This window comes from Nothoprocta perdicaria, unplaced genomic scaffold (genome assembly GCF_003342845.1).
Source record: "Nothoprocta perdicaria isolate Ctin4 unplaced genomic scaffold, notPer1 scaffold_96, whole genome shotgun sequence".
NCBI lineage: Eukaryota > Metazoa > Chordata > Aves > Tinamiformes > Tinamidae > Nothoprocta > Nothoprocta perdicaria.
This window is the reverse complement of record NW_020456265.1, coordinates 271,224-299,022: the sequence shown is the minus strand read 5'-3', so window position 1 is coordinate 299,022 and position 27,799 is coordinate 271,224. Positions and strand designations below refer to the sequence as shown.

Below are 27,799 nucleotides of genomic sequence, written 5' to 3'. Positions count from 1 at the left end.
GTTGGCCTTCTTGGCCACCAGGGCACACTGCTGCCTCATGGATATTTATTTATATCCTCATGGATATTTATTTATAAATAAATATCCTCAACGTTAAACTGTTTCAGAGCATTAGGAAACAGGGTTGGTTGCATTTTAAGTACTAGAAACCACACCTGCACTTTTATGCTACCCACAATACTTGTTCTTGCATGAGCTAACTTCAAAATATTCTTTGACACAGATGCACAGGTTTATGAACTCCAAGCTATAGCAATGTGCACTGCATCAATGAGACAGTAAATTCAATCCTACAACATCAAAATGTTATGTTTCTAAAAAAGATTTTGTTTTGCTTTTTGTTTCTTACAGTTGGGACACAAAAATAAGTCTAACTTCTTCCTCATATAAAGCAGCATTTTTAGAATGAGCTCACCTCTCATAGTTTCTAAGAAAATGTCATCAACTGACTATATATCCTCCATTAATTTCAATAAGCAACAACAACAAAAAAATCAGGACAAGGTTTTAGTAGCAAATTGGATGCAATCAAAAAAGGAGAATGATTTTAAAGGCAGCTTTAAGCCAGCTCTGCATTCCCAAACTGCAGGAGTCATTCACTGTTGGTATAAATACTGGATGATGTCCAGCACGTCTGAACTCCAGTCAGTATATTGATTAAAAAAAAAAAAAAAAAAAAAAAAAAAAAAAAAAAAAGCCTAGCCTTGATGGCATTTATGTTTGGGATTGAGGGTTTTGTTGGTGCCCTAGTAAATATTTCAAAACCTTCTATTCTTATCAAGATGTATGCAGCACCTCATAGCAGAAAGAGAGCGAGGGAAAAAAACATTCACTTGCAGAACAGACCCTTCWTCCGATGTACAGATACCCTTGGTCCAGTAAACTTAAGGAAGCCAAATCTCCTGCTCACTTAACGAAGTGGCAAACTTGCAATTCTCACACAAGGACGGCAATCATGGTTCTACTGGATTGTATTTGCTTGCCTTGGATCAATGCTTGTGCTCGGAAGCATCCTAATAGCTCCCTTTCAGGTTAAGAGCRTTGCCATTTTCTTAAGAGGGTTGTCCAGATCAATTTGGTTTAGGTGCTTTGCTAACAGAGCATGACAAACTTAAACCTGTGCATCTGGGTGAACCCACCTAGACAACAGGAAGCAACCAAACTACAAAGAGCACCATATCCTAAATCATTCTTAGGGCATTACGACTTGATCTGTGCACATAAAGTCTAATTGGATTTCTGGGGCTAAGGTTTCTATATCAGAGCAGCGCACCCCCTATTTTTGTTTTTGCTACCCCAGGAGGATGAAGCAAAACACCATGCAGCATTCAAAGGGGGAAAAAAAAAAACATAAGTAGGAAGAAAGCAGCTGGTTTGGTTCAGTTCTTAAGAAACGATGTCATGAAAAGACAGATCAATAGCAGCTTCTCATACCGAGCAGCCGTGATGGATTTTAACTGCTTAGGTTCAAGAGCATCAATACCCATTATGCGGCTAGATGTCAGCGGCTTTTGAGTAAATAAATAAATACATCGGAATGAAATAATAATAATAAACAACAAGCTATTTTCTCTCCCGTGACCTTCAGGAGCCTCTTCCCCCACCTAGGCGGGCACCTCCCCGGCTGCCGGCCCCGCTGCCCCCCGCTCCGCTCGCCCGAGCCCCCGCGCCGGGACCCGCTCGCCCGAGGCCCCGCCGCTGCGGCGCTCACCTACGGCGCGGGCTGCTCCGCGGGGTCCCCAACGGCCGCGGGGTCCCCAACGGCCGCGGGCGGTAACGGCCGCCGGCAACGCCCCGATGTGCGCGCGCACGCGCTCCCCCCTCCCCCCGGGCAGGGCCCCGCGCACCTCGGCGGCGGCTCCGCGGCGACGTGTCCGGGCGGGGCGGCTCCGCGGTCGCTATGGCAACAGGAGAGCGCGAGCGCCCCGCCCGCTCCGGCCCGCTCCCGGGCGATACCATTGCCACGGGACGGGCGGGGGGGGGGCAGCGCGGACCAGCGCGGGAGGCCTCGCCCGATGTTCCCGCGCGGCGGCGGCGGCTGCCGCCTCCTTGTCCCGCTGTCGAGGCGCTGGAGGGACGGGGGAAGGGAGCCGCCGTGAGCGTGGTGAGCGCCGCGGCCCGCCGGCGCCATCGCCCCCCCCCCCTCCGCGGGGCAATGGTGCGTCCCAACGGCCTGGCCCGCCGCCGAGGCGCCCCCTGGCGGGGGCGTCGCAGTGCGGGGAGCGCGGGCGGGAGCGCTCGGCTGCCCTGCCAGGCAAGGGTTTACGTAACGTGGAAATAAAACACACGTCTCGAAGTTAGAGAGGCTTATCAACTCACATGGCTTCAGCTTTTTCCTTTTTGTTGATGTTACTTGCAGGCACCTCCGTAAGTCAGGGTGGCTGAAGATGTCCATGAAACCCTCTGCACCCTCCCTTCCCCCCCACGCTGTTTGCATCCTCCAGATGAGAGCGCAGAGGGGGCTGTTGAAGGTAGTGAAGTTTCAGCAGTCCTCTCCAGTAAATTATATGTTAATCTACTCTCTTATTTTCTTGACACCGTCTGTCTTTTCCCTTGCTACCCAGGTTTTAGTAGTGTGGTTTGTCATGTTGTTCTTCGGCAAATCATAGCTRCTACCTGTAATGACAGCCGGTGGGACTGCCTCACGCAGGCCTCCCACGGGTCAAAACAACCCGGCTCCCTGCCACGTGTCCTTTCACCCTCCAGCCATGTCCACCCGGTCACTCCTGTACCCGAAAGAACCTCCCAGTGCTGCCCCGACTCCACCAAGTGTTACCTTACTATAAAATCCTGTCAATTAGTCACAACTCTTACATAGCCCGTGTGGCTACTGCACATTCCAGCCGTTTGGGAAGTCACTGTGTGCCCGAACTCAGCACGTGCACGTGAAACGCTGTAGGGCACTGTGTGTGATGCATTTGTGCAATGCGCATGGCAAAATACAAAAACATTGGGCAGTGGTTTACRTCATTACGTATGGTCTGTCCTAGTCTTAAAAGTCAAATCTTCATAAACGGGGTGGAATTAAGCAATCTGGGTCTTAAGTTTTAGTTGGGGCTCTTTCCCAACGCAACCCATTGAACACTTAAATATAACGTTTCCCCTTGTTTAGATGTRAAAGTAAATGCATTCAGTACAATGGACATGACCTTGGTTTATAATTTTAAATTCTGATGTCATCACTTCAAGTTTCAATTTATAAATTCTAGTTTCATATAACTTTCAAAGACAGCAAAGAACTCAGAAGAAGAATCTTAAGAATCTTAATGGTATCCAACAAATGATGTATATGTCCTAAAATACAACATGTTGTTTAAGATACTTTTCTAATTAATGTCTGGGGATTTTCTCTCTTTTTAGAAGGTCTTCTTCTCTTCCAAAGTGTTTATTATTTGACTGTACAGGGTATAAATGGATGCATAATATATTCATATCATTATGATTTCCAGCTAACTTTTCAATCCATTTGCTTGTTTTACAACACAACAGAGGTCTTATCGAATTCCAAAGTTGGAGGTAGCCAGGTAGAAAAGAGAGATCCTTCTAGTCCCCCACCAAGGTACGGTGGTAGCATCACATCATGGYGATAGTAGACACTGGAGACTCCCCAGTGAGTGATACCACAGAAGTGGTTGGCTGGTGGTAAGTTCAGACAAGTTTGGTCATGAAAAACAGCTGACCTCCAGACCAGGAGGTACTCAGCTTGCCTAGCTCTGGTACATCTGCTTGATACATCATCTTAAAAAAAAAGCTTAGAATCTTGGAGGGTTTTTTTTTCCATCAGAATTTATGCTAATTCAAAGTATGCCTATAATACCAAACATTGAGGACTTCCTACCAGAAATTAACCCAGTTTGCTACATGCACCACTGCAGCACTGCCAGAATCCCAAGGGCATCTTGGCCCTTGGAATTGGATCAAGTAGTAGATTTATTCATGCAGTTACCTCCGGAGATGGCCTGACTATGTTACAATTAATGAGCATTTTCATATCRCCTTTCATGTGAGATTGGTATAAATGTGTTTGTTTCACACTACAAGTCTATTTTATCTACTGCAATGGTATAGCACTTGTTAGACTTCTTTTTTTTAAGAAATATCCTTCCTATTTTCCAATGTTAAATTTCTACCATGAAAGTGTACAACATTTACCTTAAGTTACTGAGGAATGTTTAATAAGTTACTTGGTTTCTGTATTTTATCTCCATTAAGTCTAAACCGGTGTATATATAAATAAAACACAACCAGAACCAATTCTACTATATATCCCTAAATACTGTGCAACTCCAAGCACACAAAACAGATGGTGCCCGTCATCTGGTTGAGAGTGCCTGAGTATGGGGGCACCTACCTAAAAATAGTCCGGATAAGATTTTAAGAGTACCAAGTAATCACCGCTCTAGTCAACATCAATGAGCAGGGTCCAAAGGGAAGATAACAAAATCCCAAAGCAGGAAACATGAAGTTTCATTTGGGTCCTACTCGTTCAGATAGATCAGTGCTGTGAACAGCCAACCTTATGAAGCAGTCTGTAGACAATAAAAACTGGCCTCCAAGGCTAGAACTTGGTCCAGCTGGCAGTTTCATTTGTTGCCCATGCCAAAATTAAGTCTTTCCAGAATAAAAAGGAAAACTGAAAAAATCCAATGTAAAATATCATTGTTTCTCCTCCTCTTTTTTTTTTTTCCCCATTGTTTGAGATTAAACACTTAAAAACATGCTGATGTGAGATGGAGGTTTCAGTTTTGTTCTCCATTTAAATGTTTCAAGTAATACTGAATGGCCATATCATCTAATTTTCTATTTATGTATCTCATTTATTTAAACTACCTAATTTAAATCTTAAATGTGAAATCACATTTCTAAAGCCAGAGAAACTCCACAACATTAAAAGTCAGGACACTGCCTGCATGTTGGGTCACACTAGGTGCTGGCTTCAATCAAAATTATCTATGGATGTAGATAAATTTGCAGGGTTCTCGTCATCTTTGTCACTTATATAGAAACAATGAAATAGAACATTTAAGGAAAAATAAAAAAAGAAAGGCTCTAAATGCAGCTGTATTTTCTGTGCTGAGAAGAACCTTCCTGAGGYTGAGTTGTCCTCGGGGCCTGCAGGTGCTCGCGCGGTGCCGCTCTAAGGGCCGGAACGTGCTGCGCTCCGCTGCGCTGTCCTCYTTCCTGCTGGGACCATATGGTGGCAGCAGCAGGGCGCCCGCTGCAGCTGCCAGCAGTGCAGGGCAGCCCTGTACAAGTCATGTGGCTCTGACCCACTTCAAACGCTGGAGGGTTTAGAGCAGGCCAGTTGCCTTCCTGCTTGCTCACATACCTTTGGATCAGTGGCTTTCCCAAGCATGGCCCTGCAAAGCAGCATGCTCAGATCCCYGCGCTTCTCCTTGAGAAAGCCCTGTAGGCCCTGCTGTTTCTATCCAAATGATGTGGGGCAGACACTGTTTCCATTCCCAGGGTTTTGCTGCTGAGGCCTGACCGCATCACGCACAAGCTTTGGCATCCCAGAGAAACGGCCTCCTCGGAGCTCTCACAATTGTGAATCCACTTCCCTTATTGTCTCAAATCACCACAGCTACTGCACTGCCAGACCTTTTCTTTGGCTAATAAATTCCAAAATTAAAATGGTAGTGACACCCTCTATGATGAAAAGCAGTAAATCATGTAAAAGTTTTACAGAGTAGAACAGACCATTATTACTTCATCTCTTTCCTAAGACTTTCCTTAAACTTTACACAATGCCTGTCCTGCAAGCGTGCCAGAATCCGGAAGCAACAAACTCTGCAGACAAACAGGACACGGGTGAGAAGCAAGGAGGCAGCTTCAACATCAACACCAAGCCCCACAGCAGAAGGATGTGAGCCCTGTCCAGCGAGGCATCCTGCCTGCAATGCAGCCGGCGCATCCCATTCCCTGTGCTGCTCCCTGCCTTCTGCTCCCCACAAATCAGCGCAGTGCCCTGCCACGAGCCAAGCACAGCCCCAGCGTCGTTCCCAGCACCCCCACTTTCACTTTGAGTTCCGCGACTTTCACTTCAGTTCTGTGCGAGTCTGGATTGGGGTTCAGTTGGGAAGTTCATGCATGTTAACTAGGAGGACACAGAGCTTTTGAAACTTAGTGACCGTGTTTCAGTGTTTCCAATACGAAGAACCAGGTGTCATTTTCCTGTGTCCATCCACACTGATGGATTACATCTTCTAAAATAGCATGAAAACTATTCCTAAACTGGCACAACCCAGTTTTATTTTGCTAGAGTATCAGTAACTACACACAGAAGAGCAAATCAAGACCATGCTCCTTTCTGCTGTACATCAAACCAGTAGCCAAGTTTCTATTGACTTGTTTGCTTTTGGAGCTTTGATACTGTAGGCAGTCTGCTTGCAGTACATAAAATGCATAAAAAGCTTTACACTGGGATTCTGTAATTGGCATCTGTTGCACTTAAATTTTCAGCGCCAGTAAGAGATTGGTTTTTTTCAYAGAAAAGAGTTTAACATGAGAACTCCAGGGCAGCACTCATCCACCCCTCTGCTAGCTGTGGGACACTTCTGCTATCTTAATAAAAACAATAGCTACTCTATCCTTAGAAGACCAGCTAATAATCACCCTTTTATGCTGTGTTGAATACTTTAAAAAAAAAAAAAAATTATACAATGCTTTTTGACCTAAGGATCCATGAACACAAACTGTACCAGAGGAAACCAATGAAAACCACAGTTGACCTCACTGCTCTGGCATCATCTCTTGACTGTTGGTTAAAAATTAACAGCCTTTTACCAAAATGACAGATTTATGTGCAATTGTTTCCTGCTCCCCCACCAGCTCCCAGCCCGAGGGCAGCTGCCTCCCCTTGCAGAGGGCAGGTTGTGGCGTGGAGCTGCCTGGCTGGAGCCCGGCAGAGGCTGGAGCCTGCACAGCTCCTGCTCCCCACTGCAGCCTCAGGCCTCTGTCTCAGCGCTTGCAGCTGATGTCCCAGCTAGTTAATGCTGCTCCCTCTTACCTTATGCTTGCTGTAATACCAGCTTTCCACTAAAAGGGAGACAAAAAAGGATTAGGCTTTCTCTTTGAGTCCACTGTTTGCAGATAAAAGTATGAAAGGAAGTCACAGCGTTACCTTTTTAAGCTGTGTTTCTTGCTGGGCTCATGATCTGCAACCCTGGGATTGGTGACACTGCAAGCCAGGACGTTAGTTTTGAACCCTGCTCTTCTATGGCTTGTCACTGCTCGATGCAGCTGCAAGCTCTTAAAATGGTGCAGGACTAAATGAATTTAACTGATGTCATCCAACATATCAAAAATTCCAAGGAGATGTGGGCCTAAAAACATTTAGGCTACGTACCCTGAGCCCTGACTCTTTTTGCTTTTTTAAATCATGGAAAGATGCTTTGATTTCACTAGTGTTCCACAGAGATACAGGTATAGATCTGTTCTCCTTCCCAAGGGACAACTTGAAATTCTCTGGTAGCCTTCCCAAGTTAATCATTTGAAACACAGTAGTTGAAATTTAGAACAAAAAGCAAAATCTGGTCTTGTCCATATCACTGCTTTCCCTGCTTGTGATTTTGCTTGGATGGTTGTTTTGGTTACCACAGTAATTATGTATTTCAGTCCTACTGTGTTACTACAACATTCACAGTTCACTCTCTCTACTACAGGGGCAGCACTTAACCCAGATTTTTAATATAGAAACTTCCAACTGTGAAATAAATGAGCTGCAAGTCCTAGAGAACAGTTTGGTAAAATAGTTTGGTAGTTTATTTTCACTGTATATATTCCGAACATCACACATTCCAGCAACAAATCAATGTGCAGAAAACATAGAGACATTCAAACAAACAGTACAGATTTTTACTATCAGGATAAGACATCTGTACAAAGCTAAAACAGTGAGTAATTTTTTTTATATATGCTTGTTTATATAGATAAAGTCAATAGATTATTTTTTCTGTTAATGATAAATCATTGATATTTTTATTTTTACCTAATTGTGTTTTGTAATAAGGAGTTTCTATAATCCTGTTCYAGTCTTATCAACCTTCCCACAAACCGGTCAGACTGCAGCAAAACAAGAAACCTCCAACATTTAAAGCAAAACCCCTATATCACACACACACCCTTCCCAAAAGCAAATATTGTGCCCAGAAAAATCTACTGAACTGAAAAAGGGTAAGGCACCTGTCTCCTCCTCCCAACTCCATGCTAGATGTAGGCTCTTTCAAAGGGAGTGAGGGAAGGGCTATCCATGATTTAGCTAAGAGTAAATTCAGGCAAAACAAGGTCAAGTGCATCTACTTTAGGGCAACACCAGGTTAATTCATATCACTTGGGCTGCAGAATCCACAAACCAGATTTCTGGCAGCATGGCCACCAGATATGCTGTGTCCCAGACACTGCTGTGCACTGGGAGCCATGCTCTCATGCGGATACAGTCTGGAGAAGTACCAAAATTAACCCTCACCATCCCGATAACTGCCCTGGTGCCGCTGTGGCAGGACGGCACCGCCCTGGGTAAATGCCCAGCCAGGGCAGTCCGAGCCACAGCGACACTGCCACTCTTGGGTGGCTCCACACACAAGCTCACCAGGTCCGAACAGTTTTGTCACTAACAAACTGGCCATGAGGACCATCAGCATCTGCAGGTAAAAGCGCCAAGTAAACTGGGGTGTCAGCCCCTTCATCTGGTGATTTAGGGGCTTTCGGACCTGCCATGTCTGTTCTCACCCACCCTGGACAGCAGGCATTGAGAAGGATGTGGTCACCTTTCCTTTTCTCATTTATCATCCTTGCTTGAATCCTGGACAAGACAGTGACACCAATTTTGGACACCCCATAGGCAGTATTTGGCCAACCCTCCTTCACATGTGTGTTCTTCTTGGTATCTTCTACAAACTTGGTCATGAGCTTCACTAACTCTTCCTCAGTGATTGTATCACTGCGAAACTTCTGCTGAAGCTCTTTGCTGCAACTTGCCAGGGATGAAAGACTTACAGAACTAGAGACATTCACGACTCTGCCTGGGAAAAGAAAAGAAGACTAATTAACTACTTTTACACACTCTAAATAAGATGAGAGATTGAAATGACCTTGCTCTACAATCATAATAGTCACTACTTACATGCATACCCATAAAACATTTCACGTGGACTGTTTTGCAGAGCCTCTGGAAGATCACAGTTCACTGAATGTCAAATGACTTCCAATGCAAAAGGTAATTTAAAGAGTAAAAACTGCAAAATCTCTCTATTAAAGAGAAGGTGTGCTTCCATGAAATATCCTTTTGCAATCTACAGGCACATTCATAGTACTAAACTATGGTCTCCTCAGTAATGGCTGCAAGTCTTTAAATATAATCTTGATGTTCTGGTGGAAAGCTTTCTCACTTTTGCAATAATTTGAATAAGGTGCTATGAGAACATACCCCTAAGGGCAGAAGAATACAGAATCCAGCAAAAGCAGTCTGGATCCTAACACAGAAAGTCTGTCAGCTTGGATGCTGACTACCTGCTGATTTACCAACTTCAGTATGCAGAGCGCAGTGCACTACCTGTATTGTACTCTTTTTATCTTAATCTTAGACGTATTTAAACATTAACACAGACTATAACACAGAATATAACACAGACTGTATTTTACGTAGAGCAGCAAACACTTATTTTTACATGTGTATGCAATGATCTGTTAATCACAAGTCTTGAAAATACCTGCATTAAAAACAAAGAAAACCGCAATCCTTAAAATTAATTGGGGTTTTGAACAAAATATCCTTCTTTCAAATTATCTGTGATATACCAGCAGGAATCCAGAGCATTTCAGTACTCCAGCGTTAGGAAAACAGCAGCATTCTGTGCAAGATTGTAGTCTGATGAATACAGATTATTTGCATACTGCTAGCACCTTTTTATTATTGGTGTTTAGCAATAACACATCTACTGATATTTGCAAAGGTTTCTGTAGTAACCATGAGGACAAAAAATGTCAAACTCAAGTGTTAAAATTCTATTTTTAGGTATTTCCTTACGTTATCTGCATTTTCAAAATGTCTTTTCTTAATCTTAAAGAACTCTTTATGTAAGCAGATGTCATGGACAGAACATGGAAAAGTTTTCTACCTCTAAGGGTGCCATAAGAATTCTACTCCAGTCCATAAAAGAAGAATTGGACTGGGAAAAAAAAAAAAAAAAAAAAAAGACTTACTGTACTTTCCTTTTAATAGTGTACTTTGAGCTAGTGGAGGATTTTGCTATATAATGAGCAGTAAAATTCACATAAAACTTGCTCTACCTGTTAAGTTACACTTACCATAAGGCTTCACAAGAGGTAACAATTCTGTACAAATATTCCTGGTTCCAAAAAAGTTARTTTTCAGTGTAACCTCTGCTTGGACTGAGAATGGAGTAGTGTCATGAGCTTTTTATAGGAGATGGCAGGGATGGCAGCAAGGAAAGGAAGGGGTGGGAAAAAAAAAATCAATGTTAAAATACTGTTTGAAAAGAAGTTACAGATCTACTAAAAAACAAGTTTACTTGAGCAATTGAAATATACAGAAGAAAAAAAATCAATCATTTTTAATGAAAAATCCATCTATGCAAAACTATGTTATTTACAGGCCAATGATGTTTTTACCTCTTCTTAGCTGAAGATTTTAACTTGGACAGGGAGAGGAAAGGAAAAATCAGATGCAAAGGCAAGACCTGTGCAGTCTGAAGGAAAAAAATAAAAAGCAAAACAAACACACAAAACATACATAAAGCAGTAAACAACTTTTATAAATCATCTTCCTGAAGTGGCAGGGCTGTGCTGACAGCTGTGAAAGAGCAGGCAGTAGCAGCTGGGAAAGAGAAGGGAGCTGAGTGTAACTGGACCACAGAACTGCCCTGGCTTCCCAACACTGACAGCTTGCCAACACCAGCAGCAGGGCAGGATGTGCCATCAACTGACCAACTGTCTCAGCAGCAAAGCCATATACCAAGTCTTCTCCACCACAAGAGAGAAGCAAGAGTTACAAAGTGACAGGATTGCTCTTCATCTGCTACAGATTCAACCTGTGCAATGGTAAAGGCCACCTGCAAAGATTAGACTGGTCTCCACTTGTCTGGCCATATCCCAGACCTGTGTCAACTTGAAAGAGAAGCAATGACAGGTCACTCAGTATTTAATCTAGTTGTGTTTTTACTGCAAGACACAGCTTTAATTACCAGCTTGTCTACTCTTTTGAGCAATGGGCAGTCTATAAAAGGCTGCAACACCTTGCATTTAAACCTGAGACACAGATCAGATCATGATCTATTTATTGCAAGAGCTACAATAGCTGGAGGGGCAAAGAAACCCAAACCCCAGACAACACTGAGCTCCTGCTTTCATATCCACTCAGCAACAGAGATGCTCTCCTACACTCCAAGGACCCACTCATTTGTCTAACCAAATATATTGCTTATAACATCTCACTGATCTGATCTCCCCAGGCTTAGGGAGCATTAGAACAGTTCTGACAGCCTTGCTCAGAAAGCGACCTCGAGCTCATCTCCGTTTTGGACAGGAGCTTTTTTGCTGGCCTAAGGACTTTGCTGGACTATCTGTAGAGCAGCAGAAAAACTGAGCTGACAATTTAATGACAAATTTAATGTCCTAGAGACAATAACACATAGTACAATAAAGAAATACATGAAGTCTGAGATACTGATACAAACTTGGGGAGGCTGAAATGGATAGAAATGTGAATTTTAGGAGCTAGAGTTAAAGCTAGAGTATAATAAAAGCAACACAGCCATAAGCCCATAAGCCACAGTTCATAAGCCCTCAGGCTTCAGTGTTAGATACTTACACAGTACTAGTTAAAATTGGCCCTTCTTGCACTTGAACTGTATCACCTACTGCTGACAAACAGCAGGTCATCAGCTTGAAGAAAGTCTAGGCTTTCTGCAGGTAACTTCCAAATAAAAAAACTATGATGTTGTAAAGGAAGTAGCAGGACCTCCACTGCTCACCATACCTCACTTGTTCATCTGCTCAACGCCTACCCAATAGCAAGTCAGTCAGTTACTCAGATCTCACAGAGATGCTTTGGCAAATGCTGCTGCAGCAACGAGAGGAGTTTTTATTTCAGCCATTCAGAGGCTGCTGGTCACAGCCCAGTCTTGCTCAAACTCACGATCACAAATAGGTTGAGTTAGGGACCCAATTACAAATCACAGAAATACTGGCCTGAGCACCTGCAGATTTTTGGAAGGGTATGCTTAGACAGATATGCAATCTCTTAGCCACTGCTGCGAGGTTTTAGCATCTCACTATCACAAGCTCACCTTAGAGCCCAACTATGTTAAGAGGTCAGCCCTCTAGGGCCCCCTTTAACATAAGCAGTCTTGCTGCAAAGCACCATACACAAGTGACTGAAACTGGGCACACTCCTAATACACAAAAAGTTTTAGCATTGTGTGAGACTTGATCCATATTACCTGATGGGCCTCCTTAATTCATGCTGTAATTTTTGTCCCAGCTGGAGATCAGGCAAAGAAATTAAACAAAACAAACAAAACAAACAAAAAAGTTTCCATCCATCCCTCCCTGAAGATATGAGAACAAATTTGCATTGACTGGGGAATGAATAATTGGTCATGTTCAAGACCTACTCCCTCTGGAGCTAATACAATTCTCCATTTGTTTTTGGAAATACCCGAGGCAAATGTACTCTTCCACCTCACAGCTGTTGTGCCTCCCTTTCTTCTCTAAGAGAAAGGGAGATTGAGAAAGTAAGAAGTTAATTATTGYTCAGGACTGTGACTCAGCAGAACTCAGGCTAACTGCTTTGCTGGTAACTGAATGGCCTGAGGAAGTCACAGATAAGTTAATAAGAAAACAGAGGCCTGAACGTTCTTTTTTTAGCAGCTGTAATCCTTGAGAAACACAGTAGGCCAAGAGGTTTGCAGAAGAGAAAAAAAAGGACAGGGCAGAAGAAGACAAAGATCCCGGAGGGGCATGGCTGATGTTTGTGCAGATGATGAGTTCCCATGGGCCTGGTGAAACTCACTGGCACAGAGGTAATAAACCCAACCCTGCTCATACACTGACTGTTCACCTGAATTATCTTCATTGCTCAGTACACTAAGCAAATATTATCCTCCAGAAAAGCAATTTTACATGCACAGTTGGACCATAAGAGGCCAAAGGAAGGGGCATTTCACCTTGCCCTCTTGCTGTGCTTGAGAAGGCATGCAACTTGTCCAGGCAAAAGGGCAGAGTGCCACTGGCACAAAARTTCCACACAAGAAGCTTTTGATTAGATGCCTCCTTTATGCATCTAATATCTTCCTCCACACAACTTTATAGCACATAAAACCTTCCCAGCTGATCAGCTTCTTACCTTTGAAAGCAATCCCTGCGTTGTTAACCAGCACATTCACCCCTCCATATTTCTCCTTAAGGAAGTCGCGGAGGGCTTGGATGCTCTGCAGATCATCGATATCCAGCTGGTGGAAGAAAGGATGCAGCCCTTCCTCTTGCAGCTTCCTCACGGCTGCCTGCCCCCTGCCAGGGTCTCGGGCTGTCAGGTACACATCCCCCTGGAACTGCTTGCAGAGAGCCTGCACAATTGCAAATCCAATTCCTTTGTTGCCCCCTGTCACTACGGCCACTGGGGTGCTGGACATTTTCTCTGAAAGTTGTGTCAAAATTAGACTAACTGCAACAGAAAAGAAGAAAATTTCACCTTGTGAAAGGTGGAGGTTTGATAACAGATTAAAAAGTTTTCCTAAAAGTACGATTTAGAATTCCATTTTGAATTATATTAAGGGCAAGCAGAGGAGTGGCTTAACCCCCAAGTGCCAGTTAAGAATTAGTTTCAGCATTTCTGCAGGAAAACAGTGGTCTCTGCATCAGCTACGGGGCTCTTTATGCCTCATGGTTTAGCTGCAATACATGCCTAATAAATTTGCTGTTTTTCTCATAGACACAGTACACTTAAAGAAGCTTTCTCTCTCCTATAACAAAACTAACAAGAAGTAAACCATTGTTTTATTCACTTTTGACTGAACTCCACACTCTAGATTAGTTTGCAGTCAGCCCCGAGCAGGCAGGTGCGAGCAAGAAGCCTTAAATATCTGCTAAAAACACATGGAGAAGCTACGAGGGCGGGCACCGCCTGTCCCGCTGCTGACCAGAACGGCTCCCCTTTGCTCCCTTCCCGGCTTGCAATGAAGTCCTGATTTCACCGCAGACTAACACGCTCTCTCCCAGCTTCCCGGCACTGGTTTTCCCTCTTAACAGGAAGGCCAAACGGCACGGCCCAGCTAAGCCCGGCTCCCCAGGGGGCTCCGGCGACTGAGGGGCTCCGTTACCGCGGGACCGACTTCCCCCTCTCCCCTCCCACAGTCGCGGCAGGGCCGTGTACGGGACCGGAGGAGAAGCAGCTCTACCCAACCCACCTGCAGTCCTGCGCCGCTGCCCCTCAGCAGCTCCACGACGCTGGAGAAAATGAACCGGCCGGAGGATGGAGAGCGCCGCTAAGATGGCGCCCGCAGAGCCCCCGCCCCCCACGAGGCGGGCAACGGCCGGGGGCGGGAAAYGGCCGCGGCGCAACGGCCGCGACGGGAGCCTCGTCCAGGTGGGCCGCGCYCGGGGGGAGCCCGCCGGGACCGAGGCTCGGTTTCTTAGCAGGGACCGCCGTTCCGGCTTCCTTCGATCGGATCGCCTTGTTTTGGGGAGGAAGGTTCGTCACCGCGCGGCGGGGCTGCCGCTTTTTATGGGCTTTGAGTTTGGTGCGGCCGTACGTGCCTTGTTTTTTTTCACTTCCTTCTCTGATTTCATGTTGCATTGGCGTGTTTTTTTTTTTTTTTTTGGTTTTACGCCCATTTCTGGCCACACGGGCAGCAACCGGTAATGCCCGGTTCCCCCGGGGATGCCATGGGAGACCTTTCCCGAGGCAGTGAAACGTCCTGCGCTCCCGTTCGGTTTTTCCCTTTGGCACCCACGAACACACTGAGTGAACACGAGTGGTGTTTGACTGTCTGGGCTGCGGTGGTAGCGTGGTGGGTGATCCTGGGCTCTGTGATGACGTACGTGTGGGCTAACTGATGTTTTGCACATTAGACCCCATTCTGTCCCCATTCTGCTATTCTTGTCAGAAGAAATAAACTACAGAGGCTGCACATGCCGGTTAATTTTCAAAAACTGTATTACATTTTTCTGATTGAAAAAGTGCTTTAATTCTATGTACATAAACAGCACTCTCCCTTTTTCCTGTAGAGGACTATGGCCAAGATGACAGTAAAACCTTCCCCTGTTCCTTCACCTTTGTCATTCACCTTCATTTAGGGGTTTGCTTATAGCRTATTTTCTAACCTTTAAAGAGCAATGTGTGTAATATTAACATATTAAATAGGTAGTGYTCTAATTTCTCTAATTAGGATAAAAAAATGCGGTGGGTGAAAGGAGTACTAAAGGAGCCATAGACACTGCTTAAGGAACTTTTAAAGCTTTTTCTTTTTCTTTTTTCTTAATTCAGTTTGTCTAAATAAGGCAGAACTTGCATACTATGAAGAAAAGCAGAGGTCGGACAGGTCGAAAGAGAAGAAGGAAACGCTTGCGGAGTTTTATGAATGGAGGTACAATCCATGGAAGTAAAGCGRAATAATAAAGTAATCAATTGCTTGTCCAGATGCATGTTCATCAAACATGTTTGTGTTCTGAAAATAACATTTATCAATGACAGCGTTTTCTGCGCAAAGATTCTGGCATTAATAATCCCCATTGGAGCATGCAAACAATGTGAGCCCTGTTTTCTGACTAAGGGAAAGTTAGAATAACTTTGTTATTCTAGTTAGAAAGTTAGAATAACTATGTTATTCTTAAATTCCTTGGCCCTGGAATGTGCTGAGTAAGACCTACAGTCCCAGTTTCCAGAGGCTTAGAACTTAGCAAGCTAAAGAGAGGGGAGCCTTTTTACTGTCCTGTTTTGTTATGCTAAAAAGCCCCAAACATGTCTTTTCTGAACATACAGTAATGTTTTCCCACTTCTTTTGTTTTTCCACTAGAATGATGTTTTATAGCAATAATTAACTTTTTTTTTTCTGTTTTAATTTTTAAGTGAACAGTAGTCACAAGCTTGAATACATAACACTAAAGAAATGGCTGAAAGACAGAGGATTTGAGGATGGTAATTTAAGGCCCGCAGAGTTCCTGGGTAAGGTTTTAATTATTTGGTGATGTATATTGTTGTTTCTTCTAAAGGTGTTAGCTTTCTACTTTTGTTTTAAATCTCATACTTGGATGTCTTCAGTTATTGTTAGTCTTTCAAACAAAAAGCACAGGAATATCGTTAAATGTGAATGAATAGTTACAAATTAAAGCACTGTAAACTGTTTTTTATATAAAGATAGTCTYGTATAAAGCTTCAGGATGAGAATTTGCCAAAAGCCCATATAGACCTGTGCAGAATTCCTTGTAGAAAATGTTATTTCAAATGTTAATGGCACAGTTATCTAGAAGAAAATAGTATCTCTTAAGTGTTTCCACATTTAGAACCAAATCTTGTTAACATTTCTTCTTTCTTTCATCCTTTCTTTCTTTGTGTATAATTTCAACAAATCTTTGATTTCTAGTGAATAAGTAAATGGTTGTAGAGATGGGATTCATTTAGGAAGGATGCCATATGGCACGTCACAATAAAGATAAAATACCCTTACATTTTTTCCCTTCTTTTCCTTCTATATTTCAAAAACTTGTGTTATATTTAAAAAGAGTAGAGAAGATAGTATGAGTCGGGCAAAAATATTGTAAATAGAAACTGTAAGGTATAATTAAAGCACAAACCTGAAGTTACAGCAGGTGATGAAGGATGTATTTAAAGAAAAAGTGGGGGAAAAAAAAAGGTGAGCAATTTGTTAAACTGGACAGCAAATGTTGCTAGGGTTATTGGAGAGATGACTTTCTCAGGATCCTGAAAAGTAGTAGAAAAGTAAAAAGAAACTTAAAGAATAAAGTAATGAGCTGTTATCTGGAATAACTCATAAATGGCTTTTATGACTTGTTTGAGGTAAATATACTCTTGTAGAGTCTTGCTTTGCAGCCTATTATGATCTTTTATATTTTACTATGAGCCTCTTTRTTTTTACTTCAGACACAGGAAGAGGACTGATGACAACAAAAGCCCTTCAGGTTTGTAATCTTGACTCTTGACTGCTGCAAGAGCCTCTCTGAGCTCTGTGGGATGTAGTGGCATTTGCAACAAGGAAGGAGCCTTGGGATCCCTGTGATAGRTGTAGCTTTATCATCTAATACTAGACTAATTTGCAGTTATAATCTCTAAAATGATCCCATGTGCTTTGAAGACTTGAGTTAAGTTACTTCTGTCCTCTCTACAATGATTTATCATTCAGCTTCTTGTTGCAGTTTAAGGCAATCAGTGATACCAGATATCTGATATCTGAAGGTACAGTGCTAAGAGTCTGGAGTGAATGAAATGCAAGCTTATCTGAGCTTGAGCTTGAGCCAAGTGGGGAAACTCAGGTGTAGAATGGGAAGGGACTATTAACTTAATTTGTGCCCTCTTCCTGTGAGGCTGGACACAAGCCAGACAGAAAGGCTGTTTACATAGACACAGGCTTGGTGAACAAGGACAGGATAAACATGACCTTAAATACCTCTTTTCCATACTGGTGTGCTGATAGAAGTCTGGGTGTTTGTAAGATCTATTCTACGATATATCTTTGTGCAAAGATAGTGATGCTGAGCAACTGAGTGCCAAACTCYGGGAACAGCCACATCCACCAGTGACAGTTCATACTGACTGCAGACAGCCTCCTTCCCTGGACTGAGACTGTTTTAAAACCATCCAGTTTCCATCAAGTTGGACATCACATCCTTTTGCTTCTTGACATTAGTATGTTTTCAGAAATAATGTACTAAAAGAGCCAGTTACATTTGACATTTTGTATGTTTGCTATTTGTTTTCCTTTATTTGTTTGTTTATTTATTTATTTATTTTCCTCATAGGCAGGGGAACTGRTTATCTCATTGCCTGAAAAATGCTTACTCACTACAGCTACGGTCCTTAGTAGCTCCTTAGGAGAATATATTACAAAGTAAGTGAAAAGTGACATTTCTGACAGGAAAATAAAACAAGACTTTCTCAATTGGCCTTTCCCATGGTTTGCTCATTGGCAGATGAATCACCTYGAGGGGAGACAGGATTTTAAACTGCATATCCTAATTTTCAGGAGTATTTCTTGTCTTTCATGTGCATTGAATGCTCAGATAAGACAGATTTGGACACAAACCAGTCCATTTTAGCTAGGGAGGGTTGGAGAGAGGCTTGAACTGGGCCTGCTGTGAAGGTCAGCTGGGACTAAAATGTRAATGCCATTGTGAATGATTTATTGGGAATCTTTGAAAGTGCTTCAAAACAGGAAGGGATTAAAAAGAGGTTAAAAAGCACTCGCATGAATACAGAGTTTTAAAAAGTTCAGAACAAAGGCCTATATTGGACAATAAGTACTTGTTTGCTGTCTTTAAAAAAAGTAACAAAGACAAGTGATGAACCTAAAATTGCTACTACAAGCCAGCTTTTATAGTTTCTCAATAAAATGAACTCAAAGGTCCCTTTGAAATCATCAAAAGGCTTTGAAGATGAGCTACAAATAAGTTTAAAGTAGAAGCTATTTATAATATTTAAAAGTACTAGAAGAGAAAGAARATATTGCAACCATTTCCTGTCTTACCTCTGTGTATCTTCTCTATTCGTAATTTTATTTTATTTTTTTAATAGATGGAAGCCTCCTGTATCTCCTTTGCTTGCACTGTGTACATTTTTAATAGCAGAGAAGCATGCTGGTGATAAATCTCTGTGGAAGCCGTATCTTGATGTTTTGCCCAAGACATACACTTGTCCTGTTTGTATGGAGCAAGAAGTAGTCAGCCTTCTTCCAGAACCTTTAAGAAAAAAGGCTCAGGAGCAGAGAGCCATGGTCCATGAGTTGTATGAGTATTCCAAAGCTTTTTTCTCTTCCCTGAAGCCACTGTTTGCTGAGAACCTAGAGGCTGTTTTTAACTACAGTGCCCTGGAGTGGGCTTGGTGCACTGTCAATACCAGAACAGTATACATGAAACATTTACAGAGGGAATGTTTCTCTCTTGAGCCAGATGTTTATGCTTTGGCACCATATTTAGATCTACTAAACCACAGCTCAAATGTTCAGGTAAGAGATTAAAAATAGATCACTTCTTTATTTGTAAATTCACTGACTCAGTACAATGTTCATGTATGTGATAGATTAAGTAAGAGTTTAGTGAGAGATGGCAGTCTGTCTGGAAAACACCAGCAGAGGTACTGCTGCACTGGGACTTATTAGTCAGCCTGGGATAGCTCAATAATGATTCAAAGATTTAGTTCMATTAGTGAAGCAGAGGTATGGGGAGAACACCCGATGGTATTCTGGATGGGTGAGATTTGCTGCAGTGGAGCTGGGAAGAACCACTTGTAATAACTCAACCCTGTTCTCCCAAAAGGCTCAGGTCCTATGACAAATCTCAAGACTTAAATAGTCCCTTCACTTCTGGGTTCAGAGCAGCTGAGGAGAATGCTATGTACAGAGCAGGGTCAGTCTGTCAGCCCAGAGCTGGGATAGCACAAAAGTGGCCAGCTCTGCATCGTTATTTGTGTATCTAGGGTTTTTGTCTACAGAGCGGGTGGTGAATCCTGTAGACAAAGGTTTTGATGTTTGTTCTTCATGTTTGTATTTTGGGATAATACTAGTGAGCAATYCACCAAATCAGTTGCCTGTTCAGACATTTGCGACACTAGATACTTGCATCCTTTTGTTAGAGTATTAGAGAAGAGATCCCTGCAGTTATCTGTAATGATCAACGTCTAACTACCTTGTTTCACCTTTCTTTCTGCCATAAAGTAAAATATCTTGTTTTTAATTTCTCAAAGGTAAAAGCTGCATTTAATSAACAAACCAGGAGCTATGAAATTAGGACAAATACACAGTGCAAGAAATATGAAGAAGTGTTTATCTGCTATGGACCTCATGATAACCAGCGACTCCTCCTAGAATATGGATTTATTACTATTGATAACCCACACAGCAGTGTTTATGTGTCATCAGGTTAGATTTATAGGTTGAAAGGTAGAAGAGTGAAGAGCAGTATCTGAGCCAGTTAATGCTGCATCTCTTCAAAAGGAGATCTGGGTAAAAGGAATAATTAAAGGACAGTGAAGTCCACACACTTGCATTTATATGCACAGTGCACATATGCACAATGCATAGTGCAGCATTGTTAAATATAATTTTAATACAATCAAAATATTTTTCACTTCCAGGAAGTAGAATTGTCATTGATACTGCTTTGAACTGCATAGAATTTGGAGAATGGAGATTTCCAGTTTTAGTGTTCTTTGGTAACTTTGTCTATTCTGAAATTGTGATTCTTGCACTCTATTATGGACTTCAAGATTGAGATCTCTGTCTTAAATAACTGAAATTGTTGAAAGCTTTTCATAAGTCAGGATTTCTGGTTATAGGAATATATTCTTGCAGATCATTGATTACTTTTGAGTGAGTGAGCACTTTTCAAATGAACTTTTTGATCATATTTAAGTTCATTCAAATATAACAGCTTTTGGTCTTGTCCATAGCCATTTGGCAAATATGACTGAAATGTTATTTCACAGTTGAAGACGGTGGTTTCTCCTGCATAGCACTTTTTTTTTTTTAATGTGTTTTTTATGCAGATACTCTTCTTAGATATCTTCCACCACTGGATAACCAGAGAAATGCAAAACTTTCCATTCTAAAGAATCATGATTTTTTAGAGTAGGTATCGTTTCAGTGTGGGCTTTCATTTCACTTTTTTCTGGGAGTCAGATTTTGCTTCTGTAGTCAAAATTCAGCATAAAATAATTATCTTTTTTAAGAAACTGATTCATTTCCTGTTTATGGAAGAGCATGCAAGTGGTAAATGCCARTATCAAAGCTCAAGGTCCGCTCTGTCTCCTCGCTGTGGACAGCAGCAGATTAACAGGAGYCAGGGAATCCTGTAATCCCTTAGACCAGAAACTATTTCTCTAATAACACTTGTCAGGAACATGGCTATCATGCTATAAAAGATCACATATACTTTCTGCTTGTTGTAATTCTCATTTTTTTAGAAACTTGACCTTTGGTTGGGATGGACCGTCTTGGAGACTCCTGACAGCCCTCAAGTTACTAAATCTACGAGAAGATGAATTGTAAGTTTCACCATTTAACTCTCTAAGTATTTAGAAAACGAGCATGTTTTATTTTCCTTTACCTATTCTTTCCTGATCTAATGTATGTGATACTGTGATAATTGTCCTGGATCTTCTTCTGAGACAGTCTCGTTAACTGCAAGTGAGAGAGGCAAAGAGGAAAGGCCACAGAGTATACAATGTGACATCTTGGCCTATTTGTTGCTTTGGTCTTGTACTTTCCTGTTTTGAACACCAGGAATGCAGTATTTTCCCTCTCCATTTCAAGAAGTGGGTATTACTTTAAGGTTCAGGCCCCAGACCATCTTTTTGTTGTCTTAAGGGACCTGTAAGTACTATTAACTACTTGATTTCTGAGAAGTGTGTTCCAGAAACTGCTTCTGAAATTCTACGGCTTAGGATCTTCTGGAGGTCCTCTCTAGTGACTCTCAGTACAGGTTTGATCATTTATTCCAAATGGCAAATTTGCCTCAASCACCACGGATAGAAAATGGTTACCTGAACATTGTTTGTTATAATAATTAAAAAAAAAAAAAAAAAAAGTGGATTTAGTTTGGATGACCACTTATACTTTGAAGTTTCATTGCTGAGTGGAGTAAGTTGACCCAGAAATAAATCCTGTGACACTGTGACAGGTAAAGCTCTTGAAGTGCATTATTAGGGAGGTGATTTTARCAGAAGCCATGCTAATTAGTTTTACCCAGATGTTATTAACCTTTACTCCTTATTCCTGGGCTGGTGAAATTGGAGGTTGCACAGCAGAGCAGCAAGGCTTTGAAGCATTAGTCTATGTGCAGACTGTGGCCACGGCTGAGAGGGTGAGGATGGGGAAGCATCATCCCGACGGAGTTTAGAACCACTGCTGCAGACCATTTAATCTTTCTTCTGTTTTCCTTACACTATTAGTTTGATGTCTGAATGCTGTGTACCTTTTTACTTATGTTAAGGTTTCTTATGTTAACCTTGCATCAGCAACCTTATGTCTGAGCATAACGATTAGTGTCTTGTTCAGTAGGGAAATACAGGAAGTAATTGTGTGTTGTTTGAATGTTTTGGTTCTAGCACTTGCTGGAAGAGAGCACTGCTTGGTGATGTAATTTCAGCCACAAATGAAGAGCAGACTTTGAATGTAGCAGAAAAAATATGTTGTTTTTTAATAGAGGAGACGCAGCAGGTCCTTCTCCAGGTAATTTGTTAGAGGAACAAGGTAGCCAAGATTGCTTTTTCTCCTAGTGTAAAGTGTATAGTAGTGTAACTTTCAGGTGTGAGAACAGAATGAGGACAGGCCATTGACTTCACTGGGGAGATACAAATTGGTTACCATGGTAATTGGTAAATGCTCAGCACAATTTCAAGCTGCTTCAGAAAACAGGATTGTGTTACACAGCTCTGGTAAAGCCCMGTGAACAGGTTAAGCCTGTTCAGCCTTGCATTGCCCACTGTGTGAATGCATTTGTGGAGGGCAACCTCTTAGAAGAGAATATGGACTCACGTAAGGTAGAAAGAGAAGACGTTGCAGACCTGCTGTGAGGTTTGTGTGTTGCAGAAGATGAAGACTGTGCTCTTTGGAACTAGTCAAGCTAAATGAACTGTCCTTGTAAGCTGGTCAAGGTTAAGTAATAGCTCTCTTAMAAACAATCTTCCTTTCTGAATTGGAGCAAAATGTGAGTACATAATGTCAAGCTGGATTGTCATCATTGAAAAGGGTTATGAAAATGTGTGTGTGTATATATTTATTTATTTATTTTGCAAAGGAAATACATGTATGCACAGAGCCTAAGTTGTGAGCCGTGTCTTGAGGCTCATAGGGGCTTAAGAGTCTGATGTCAGGTTGACATTTTCCATCTCCAGTTCTCTTGGGTTCTCTTGGAGTCCTATCCATGTGATGTTTTTTCCATTTTTCTTTTCCATCTGCAATTATTCTGGTGGATGGTATAAAAATACTGTATTTCAACATGAATGCACAGAATCTTTATTGGAAATTAACTTTCCAGAATTTCCTGTCTTACATTAAATAATGTGAATATTAAGTAATTTCTTACCATTTTTATCAACTTCAGATTTCCCATTTGAAAAGCGACAAAGAAAACCTAAAAGACCACCTGGCTCTGGTAGAAGCTCTACACTTGGAAGATCTGAAGATTCTACAAAAATCAGCAGAGATTCTGTGCAACTTGAGAAAGGCAACAACTTGACCCATCTGGAATTGTGGTTGCGATCCAGTCAGCTGCAGCTTTTGCCATGGACCTGTTTGGCTCAACTGCTTTTAATGAATTTGAGCAGCAAAGACTAATGTTGAATGTCACCATAATGTGCTCAGTTTTGTTTACAGATCTCATAGGATATGGTGTYTTACTCTGTTTTTTGCTGAACTTCTCCAGTAACACAAAAGGTTAACCTGAAGGATAGGGAGGAGGAGAGGGTGCCTTTCTGTGCATGTCATCATGGCTGCTGTAAGCAAAACAGCTCYTGGCATAGTTTGTGCTGGAAGTACTGCAGTTTACAGTGCTCAGTGGTCTACAGCATGGATCATGAAGTCAATTAGAGACTCTTTAGTGTGTATCTGATCTCTGGCACGTGTTAGAGGGAAGAGGGTAGATTCCTGTACTGCCCTTATCTGTCCTGTTACTTATATCTGCCCTGCACTGATCCTGTACCTTTTCTTTCCTGGCATGTGTAGGTGTCTCTGAGTTTTAGGGGTTTACGTAGTGTCTATTCATTGCTGTAGCAGTAGATGTGGACTAAAGCACAGATTGCTGTCAGTCCTGTTGTGACCCCAAGACATTCCCTTCTCAGTGTCATCCCAAGTGTTTCTTGAAGAGGCTGTTATTGAAAGTTTAAGCTTGAAATATCATAAAGAAGTATAAATTTCCCTCCTTTACTCAAAGCTCATTCCTCATTCAAAGATTCATTCCTCTTGCTCAGAATGTGAGCTGAAATGGTGCATCATTCTGAACTGTTTCTTGCTTGCATTTGGATTACTTGGCAATTCATTCTGTTTCTGTTCAGTTCTAGTGATTGCACTGAAATGTTCTTACCCTTTTGAGAAGGGGCAGAGAGGAACCTCATGAGGTTCAACAAGGACAAGTGCAGGGTCCTGCACCTGGGCAGGAATAACCCCAGGCACCAGTACAGATTAGGGGTCGACCTGCTGGAGAGCAKCTCCACAGAGAGGGACCTGGGAGTCCTGGTTGACACCAAGTTAACCATGAGTCAGCAGTGTGCCCTCGTGGCCAAGAAGGCCAATGGGATCCTGGCTGCATCAGGAGGAGTGTTGCCAGCAGGTCAAGGGAGGTGATTCTGCCCCTCTGCTCAGCTCTGGTGAGGCCGCACCTGGAGTATTGGGGGCAGTTTTAGGCTCCCCAGTATAAGAGGGACGTGGAGCTCCTAAAGAGTCCAGAGAAGAGCAACAAAGATGATTAAGGGAATGGAACATCTTCCGTACGAGGAGAGGCTGAGTGAGCTGGGCCTGTTTTCTCTGGAGAAGAGAAGGCTSAGAGGGGACATGATTAATGTGTATAAGTTCAGGAAGGGAGAATGCAGGGAAGAAGGGGACAGRCTGTTTTCATTGGTGGCCAGCAATAGGACGAGGGGTAATGGCCAYAAGCTGGAGCACAGGAAGTTCCGTCTGCATGTGAGGAAGAACTTCTTTACTGTGAGGGTGACAGAGCMSTGGMACAGGCTGCCCAGGGRGGTTGTGGAGTCTCCTTCTCTGGAGGTCTTCCAAACCCRCCTGGATGYCACCCTGTGCCMCATGCTCTAGGTGTGCCTGCTTGAGCAGGAAGGTTGGACTGGATGATCTCTAGAGGTCCCTTCCAACCTTRAATATTCTGTGATTCTGTGCTTATGTGGGATATTCTCATGGGTTGCCTTTCAGTATCTAGTTCTGCCTAAATTAGGGAACTTTAGGCAGCAAAAATGATGACTTTTCTAAAGGACATTTAGAGCAGGACTCTTTTTTAACTTTTATAATCTTCATTTTTAATGATGGTTATATAGTAATTATTTTCTGTTGTATAAATTATCAACATTAGTAGAATTTTTCATAAAATTTGTAGCATTTTTTAAAGAAACATGTTTTTTAAATAAATTGTTTTTGTAAGTATTTTGGTTCATTTTCCGTGCCTATGTTCTACTTTTTAAATTAAGAGATTTGTTTACAGCAGTCGAAGCATTTTAGGTAATCACATCATTTAAAGAAAAAACAAAAGTGCAACAAGATAAAACTGCCAAGAAATATTTAAGCCCCAAATACAACTTCTGACTTTCTCTGGTACCTAGTAAACAAGAAYGTTACTATGGAAACTTTCTTGAATTTGAGGATTCTAAATCTTTTCCCTGTTTTCTCTATTAGTCTATTTGGGACAGCAAATGTGTGCTTGGATACTTCTCCTGTGTTAACTACTTTTCCTAAAATGTAGTTACTGAGAGTCTGTGTAAGACTACATAAACATGTGAAACTTTTGCTTTACAAAAATAATAAGAAAGTTATGTTTGCGTCATCTCCGAAAGTTACTTCTGCAGTTCACCAATATCCCTGTCTTGTTGAGGGGTACCTGTTCTTGTGCTATCTTGTGCCATTGCTTTGAGGCAAGTGGAAACTCTTCAGCTTTTCAAGGTTCTGTATGTCTGAAAAGAGTTTTTCTTTCCCTATAAGGATATAKTAGTTTTGGTTCAAAAAGCTGGGCTGAGAATTATGAGAATTATTGCTGTTCACTATTACTCAGTTTCTATGCCACCAAAGACAGAAGTTCCCCTTGGTTTGGAGATGCTAGTCTGTAACCTCTTTCCAGGATTCTGTTCTGTGAAAAAAAAAAAGATATTTCCACCTTTTTTACCATTGTCCACTGAGATTTTTTACTAGTCTTGACTGTTGCTGTGGCTCATGCAGAGATGCTGACTATGAGTGGTTGCTCTACATATTGGAGCAAAAGGCTGTGTGAATGGGTTGGGAAGGGAATTTGAGTTTTCCAAGGAGCTGGAAGTGCGTCTATTACATCCTTTGAACCAATGAAGTTTCACATTTGCTTAAACTGTGGGATTTAATGCCTGYAGGTCACTTGACTCTGCCTTGTTTTGTTCTGGTTGGGCCTGCTCAGAACTATTTGCTAGGCAAGGGGATGAGAAGTGGATGTGCAATCTTTACTAACCCCACCACGGGCAACCTTCGTCAGCTCATGTGAAGATCCTTCTGTACCAGTGACCAGGACTACAGCTCAGTAGTATCTCAGAAGCTTGGAGAGGCTCTCTTCAGAAGTAGCAGAAGGTGGTAGTTCACACCATTGGAAACAGAAGTCTTGAGGTCTCTAAGGGATATGGATACAAAAAGTTTACAAAAATTCTAGGTAAATCTATATAAACCTACAGAAGACAGATTTGTTGACAGGTACCAACCAGACAAACCACTTTGTTTTAGGATGTCCCTGCTCTCAAAATCCTTGGAGGCTGGGAGGGTTTTGGTGGTAAGTATAGTATATGTTTTCTTCATTCTCTAAAAATGAGAAGATATGATCCATAGCTAATGCCAGAGGATCTACAAGGTCCCACAGTAGTCAGCAGGGTCATGCTAACTTAACCCAGCTGAGCATCCAGTTCATGGAATACTGAATGGGGTTTTTCTCTTAAGTTGGAGGTTATGAGACCATCCTGTGATGAGGTGCTACTATATAATTAAAGATTTTTTTTTCCCTGGACGTAGCTGTTGTAAGGCCAACCTCCATATGATGGATCTTGCAATATAGTTACTACTTCAATAGAAGTTTATTTGCTTTAATATTTCAGTATAGGCAACTCATTTATATCTGGTAGTTTAAATACAGTTTAAATTCTGTAACTCCTTCATTCCCTTGAGGGACCATAGGAAGGGGATTTGGCAGTGCAGGGTGGTAGGCAGTCTGAATTGCTTATATATTTCTTGAATATAAACACTGCAGTAATCCCTCAGCTTTATGTTAAGTGCTATAGCAAGTATCCGGAATACAGCCATGTGTTTCATGTCAAAAGCAAAATCCTGCCTGAATAAATTAGGGAATTGTGATTGGTGCTTCTAAAGGACACATCAACAACAATGTATTTTTAAAAGGACTGAGTGACCATAACATAGGCCATGATTCAGCATACATGCCTGATCATCAAATGCTTAAATTCTATTTTGAATCAAACCTAAACAGTGTGCAAGAGCATCCYAAGCTAGTCTAAGAACTTGGTTGCTGGAGGATGTAACTGCATTGGGAGATCTCTCTAAGTACCTTAGAGAGCACTACAGCTAGTTTTCAGAGTGAAGATGCTTATTCTTACTCTCTGCTTTAGAGCTCCCTTTTTCTATCCTTCTTTCAAATCAGATCAATGAACTTCATTAGCACTAGGAAAAAAAACACATCGCTCCTCTTTTAACCACTAGCAATGCAAAAATTAGTGTAGATCTCAGCTGATTCTGTTCTGACTTGTGCCTCCACAATATTATTCTGCAAGAGCAAAAGCAGAACTCTTTTGTGTGACTGCAGTGAAGACACTGGGTTTGGTTAGGTCTAATGACAGAAGTTTTGCTTCTTTTGATATGAGAATAAG

At 42.0% G+C, this 27,799-nt stretch overlaps 2 protein-coding genes across 2 annotated transcripts; one reads left to right on the top strand and one right to left on the bottom strand.

Moving 5' to 3' along the window:
• Window positions 1-7,851: 7,851 nt before the first annotated feature.
• LOC112959067 (carbonyl reductase [NADPH] 1-like) lies at window positions 7,852-13,683 on the bottom strand. Its single transcript, XM_026053018.1, has 3 exons — window positions 13,367-13,683; window positions 10,309-10,416; window positions 7,852-9,023 (listed from the first exon to the last, which is right to left on the bottom strand). The coding sequence occupies exons 1-3, from the start codon at window positions 13,650-13,652 to the stop codon at window positions 8,587-8,589; spliced, it is 831 nt and encodes a 276-aa protein (XP_025908803.1). The 5' UTR covers window positions 13,653-13,683; the 3' UTR covers window positions 7,852-8,586.
• Window positions 13,684-14,633: 950 nt separating this feature from the next.
• SETD4 (SET domain containing 4) lies at window positions 14,634-24,081 on the top strand. Its single transcript, XM_026053049.1, has 11 exons — window positions 14,634-14,710; window positions 15,506-15,605; window positions 16,088-16,183; window positions 17,120-17,157; window positions 17,995-18,083; window positions 18,767-19,196; window positions 19,934-20,108; window positions 20,735-20,816; window positions 21,152-21,232; window positions 22,295-22,418; window positions 23,293-24,081. The coding sequence occupies exons 2-11, from the start codon at window positions 15,536-15,538 to the stop codon at window positions 23,425-23,427; spliced, it is 1,320 nt and encodes a 439-aa protein (XP_025908834.1). The 5' UTR covers window positions 14,634-14,710; window positions 15,506-15,535; the 3' UTR covers window positions 23,428-24,081.
• The last annotated feature ends 3,718 nt before the right edge of the window (window positions 24,082-27,799 follow it).